This window comes from Garra rufa, chromosome 21 (assembly GCF_049309525.1).
Source record: "Garra rufa chromosome 21, GarRuf1.0, whole genome shotgun sequence".
Lineage (NCBI taxonomy): Eukaryota > Metazoa > Chordata > Actinopteri > Cypriniformes > Cyprinidae > Garra > Garra rufa.
This window is the reverse complement of record NC_133381.1, coordinates 28,594,530-28,599,453: the sequence shown is the minus strand read 5'-3', so window position 1 is coordinate 28,599,453 and position 4,924 is coordinate 28,594,530. Positions and strand designations below refer to the sequence as shown.

The 4,924-nt window shown below is 37.4% G+C and overlaps 1 protein-coding gene across 1 annotated transcript; it reads right to left on the bottom strand.

The window, feature by feature from the left end:
- Nucleotides 1–1,586: 1,586 nt before the first annotated feature.
- Nucleotides 1,587–4,080, bottom strand: amy2al2 (amylase alpha 2A-like 2). The gene is made up of 10 exons (XM_073826541.1): nt 3,904–4,080; nt 3,645–3,791; nt 3,321–3,518; nt 2,978–3,208; nt 2,765–2,898; nt 2,533–2,655; nt 2,326–2,425; nt 2,102–2,223; nt 1,903–2,028; nt 1,587–1,821 (listed from the first exon to the last, which is right to left on the bottom strand). The coding sequence occupies exons 1-4, from the start codon at nt 4,069–4,071 to the stop codon at nt 3,014–3,016; spliced, it is 708 nt and encodes a 235-aa protein (XP_073682642.1). The 5' UTR covers nt 4,072–4,080; the 3' UTR covers nt 1,587–1,821; nt 1,903–2,028; nt 2,102–2,223; nt 2,326–2,425; nt 2,533–2,655; nt 2,765–2,898; nt 2,978–3,013.
- Between the last annotated feature and the right edge of the window lie 844 nt (nt 4,081–4,924).

Here is a 4,924-nt window from a genome sequence, read left to right as displayed (position 1 = left end):
TCACAAAACATCTTAAGGCTAAAAGTAGCTCTTAACTCAGCGATTTAGGAGAAAATCTTAAAAATAATGGGCGTGTCAGTCCTAAATTTAGGACGCCTAAATTTTTGTTCTAAGAGTATTTCACAAAGAATTTTAGCGCTAAAACTAGCTCCTAAACCTGTGAAACATTAGGAGTAGTGAAGAGGAAACCATCAACTTTTAACCATTAAAATCATCAATAAATGGTTTCCTGTACTGTTTTTTGGGACATATTCCATCAGAATTTAGTGGTTTTACCAAGTCACCATTAGAAGGTGACCAATTATCAGTAGAGATTAACACAGGCACCATTACAGTTACCATTAAAACCAATGGAATTTCTATTTTAACCAGTAAAAACTTGACAACATTTTGTAATGGTTTCCTTTTTTTTAGAAGGGCTAATCTGCATTGGATGTAAACATTTTAGGCACATGTTGCATTTACTGTATTAGCACACCTTTGTTTTTCCACTTGTCTTTTTTTTTGGTATTGGAGGTTATCCATACTCCAAAATTTCCATTGATTACACTCTTGTTTTTTTATTAACATGTTGGGTAAGATGTTCTTGAGTCCAGTTTGGTTTTCTTTTATGTTTGCATGTCTTACTATCAGCCGTGATTATTCTAGTCGGTCAATTAAAATGTTGATAATATGCATATCTAAATTGTTTATAAGAAGCACACATGTAAGAGGCTGAAAATTAGCTGAACATATACTTGTTTAATTATTGACACTAAATGACATTAGTCGCCCTCTACAATTTTTTATGAATAAATCTCTGACAGAGACCCCTCCCCTATCAGCCAATCACAGTGTGCATAGTTAAGTAGCATGCTGACATCATCCATGGCAACAAGGTCAACTCTGCCCTTATTCTCAGCTTAAGACTTCTCTCTATTCCTTAGTAAAAGTTTGTCTCAGCAGCTTTGTGAATAGGTTTTAAGACAAAACTCTTAGCTAAAAACTTTTACTGCTATTTAGGAGAACTCTTAGTGCTAAGATAAAATGTTTTGTGAATACGGGCCCTGATCTGATAGTCTTAACTATAATAAAGCACCCTGAATGTCATTCTTGTATGTAAATCGCTAAATTACAGGAGTTTCTCCCAATGTTATGAGGAAAACTGCCTTTAATGGTCAATGGAGAAACATGTTTGGAGTTTAGTTGGTGTAGATATGACATTTATCATCAGGGGCTTATGGACCACTATTGGTTTCACAGGAGCAATATGGGACTTGTCTAAGACTAGTCTAATATACTAAAATAAAAAAGTATAATAAAAGTCTCACTACAGTATCAGAAATACAGACCACCAACTTAAAGTGATAGTTCTACTAAAAAGTAAATTTCCCCATGATTGATTCACCCTCAATCCAACCTAGCTGTATATACTTTCTTCTTTCAGACAAATACAATCGGAGTTATATTAAGATAATATATTAAAATGCTAGTTCTGCCTTGGGTAGCTTTAATAGTAAGCATGGGTTCAGCATTTCTCAAGGCAAGAAAAAATGTAACACTTTAATATTTTTGTATTTAAAGAAACAAGACAACAGAAAAAAAAATTAGTTCAGTGATTCTGATTTATTGTAATATTTTCCTCACTGTCTCTACAGTTTGGAGTCAGCATGAATGGCAATGAATGGATCCTCGTCTGTGTTGCTAATGCTGAAGATAGCATATCCATCAGCATCCACTGACACTTGTTTCCCTGTGCAACTGCTCCCACTCTTATCTCCAGAGATGACATCACAGTATGTCCCCATGGGCAGGCCAGTGTTCAGCGCCACATCCATTAACCTGGGATATACATCAAAATCAAATTAAGGAGCAGTTATGTGCTAATTTAACATGTTATTTGCTCATTGTAATGTTTCTCACCAATCATCGTTGTTGATGACAATGAATCCTTTGTTACCACGGCTAAAGGCGATCTGATTATTACCGTTGTCCCACCAGTTGGAGAGAGGTTGACCACTGACCACGTTACGGAAAATTGCCATATTCCTGGGGCGAGGAATACAATATTAAGATAATTGCTTTTAAAACCAAATTCAGAAGGACTAAAACTCACACCTACCTGATCTGGCGCCATCTGTGCTCACATACCCAGTTATCCCCACAGGTAGAGTCGGGGTTGATGGGTACTGGCTTAGTGGATCCATCAGAATAGCTTGGAGGGCCCATCCAGTCATTCTCATCCTGTGCCATGAAATTGGATAGTGTCATGAGGGGTTAAAAATCCTGTATATCGGTGTAGTTATAGCTACTAAAATTTTGAACCGATTTGGAGAGCACTGTTACCTTTCCGTTCACAATTTTTCGTTCCCAGCGGTAGCTAGACATGACTCTGGTCACACCGTATGGATGAGCCAACATGAGCCCTGCAGCGATCTTATAAAGCCTGCAAAATGAATTGTAACATTTCTTTGAGAAATGCAACTGACAGTTTAATCAGTGATCAGTAAACACTCAAATTTAGTTTACAAGAGGATGCCCTAACTGTTTTACCTAGAGTCCCAGAATGTCAGAACAGAAGCTCCACCAGCGCCGTGGCCTCTCTGGTTATCATGATTGTCCACAAACACTACAGCTTTATCAGAAGGCATGAAACCCCAGCCCTCTCCCCAGTTCCTAAAACAAAACACTCATCTGATAACTTTTGAAAACTTTGATTATAAGAACAAGTGACATGTTGATGATATCACTATATATAATCTACTCATTACATATTTGTACATACTTCAGATAGCTCAGCTTCTCTCCATCCCATTTACGAACCACTGTGCCCAGTTTGGCACTGTGCTTGAATTCTATCACTCTTGCAAGCCCATTGTACTCACTGACTGTAATGGGCTCCCCACCCAAGTCAATGACCTATAAAAAGTTGTGTTAATGCTTTATTAACCAGTTAAGTGAATGCAAGTTGGTGGGATACAAAAAGGAATGGAAATACCTCTTGATAAATGAAGGGCTTGCTGCCAGTTGGAAATCATTTGGTATTGAGGGTCTTGAGTCTGCCGTAGACATTAGTAAGATCACCAGGCCACATGTGCTTACAAGCATCAACTCTGAATCCAGCCACACCCAGGTCGATGAGTTTGTTCAGATAGTCAGCCAGTTTTCCTCTAACGTAGTCCTTCTCCAGGGCCAAATCCAGAAGATCTTCCAAGCGACAATCTCTGACCTATTCAAGATGCAGATAATGACATTGAAATGTTCCTTAGTATGAACATAAAGAGTTTTTAGTGTAATTTCTGTACTGTTTATATTGTAAAATAAGAACCCAGAAAAAAAACCTGGTAAATATCGTGGTAGTTTTCAATGTTCCCACTGCCACTTTTACATTTGCCATCATTGAAGTCCAAATATGAGTAGGGAACAGAGGGAAAGTCCTCCTTGTGTCCGTTGAAGTATGATCCACAGCTGGAGGGAGTGCCCTCTCCATGAATTGATTTACACATGTGATTGATGACAACATCCACATAAATGTTCACCTACAGCAGAATGGCACACAAAGAATGTAATTAAACTCTTTAATGTACTTATACTGCTACTTTTTACTATACTGCTTTTAGTGTCATTTGTCCATTATTGGACGATGAGCTTTAGTTTTGCATTACCCCAACATTGTTACAGCGTGTGATCATGTCCTGCAGCTCTGCTTCAGTTCCTGATCTGGAGCACAAGTTGTAGCCAATTGGCTGATACCTCTGCCACCAAGGATGCCAAGGATTGGACAGCTTGACATGCTCACTTGGGGGAGAGATCTGTTCGAATATAAGCCTTATTAAGAACCATTTGTAACAATTAAATAAATAATCTAAAATCATTTATGTCCTTATTCATCAAATAATGTCATGAAAATCATTTTAAACATACCTGAACTCCTCCATAGCCATTTGGAGCCAGGTATCTCTCACATTCCTCTGCTATATCTGCCCAACGCCACTCAAACAGATGAACAATGGACGTCCTACCATTTTTCATGTTTGGGTTGTGCTGAGCAAAACTCAGCCCAAAGAGCACCACCAGAATCAGGAGCTTCATTGTGCCTTAGGACAGGAGGAAGCGTGTGAGTGAATGATCTCTGTGATTTAATTTATACAGCAGCCCAGAGCAACATCCTCCAATAGGAAACACCAGAATGTGTTTGCTAAATAAATAAATAGGTGTGCAGGTATATCGTTATCAGTTCACGAGACGGCACAGATGCAAAGTCTTGCGCCCTTCCCACAGTGCAACGGGTTTGCGTGTGCAAAAGGCTTTTTTTCCAAAGAAAATGTGCTTTATATACAAAATATTAATGTTATATTTGAAATTAAATATACAATACTGTAAAAAAACAAGTAACATATGTGGCTATTTGATGAGATGGGGCAGTCTAGGCTAGACTAGATTACCAGTAGTCTTTCTTCATTTGTAGATTGTTTATAGAATGGATTTAAAGGATTATTCACCCAAAAATGAAAAGAAAAATATGAGTCAGAGAGGTCTTGGACTTTATCATAAATATCTTAAATTGTGTTCCAAAGATAAACAAAGATTTTACAGGTTTGGAACAACATGATGGTGAGTAATTAATGACAGAATTTTCATTTTAAGTAAACTAAACTATCCATTATAACTATCACAAATAGCTTTTTGATTTGTTTGAATGCAGTGAAGATTTTCCAAATGGGGCATTCAGAGAACATCTGTAAACACTGAAAGCAACAATTTTGGTCAAGTCACCTTTATTCATATTTATAGCACTTTTAACAATACAGATTGTGTCAAAGCAACTGCACAGTATTTAAACAGCACAATAGTGTGTAAGTAACGCATTATTGTAAATAATCAGTTTTCATTTAAAGGCAGTTCATCAATGAATTCAGTGATATCATCATCCAGTTCAGTTCAA

Coding starts and splice junctions, on each gene's coding strand:
- amy2al2 (XM_073826541.1), bottom strand. CDS start 4,071: ATGAAGCTCCTGATTCTGGTGGTGCTCTTTGGGCTGAGTTTTGCTCAG. Junction 3,792..3,903: donor ATGGCTATGGAGGAGTTCAG/GTATGTTTAAAA, acceptor ATATTCGAACAG/ATCTCTCCCCCAAGTGAGCA. Junction 3,209..3,320: donor ACTACCACGATATTTACCAG/GTTTTTTTTCTG, acceptor CATCTTGAATAG/GTCAGAGATTGTCGCTTGGA.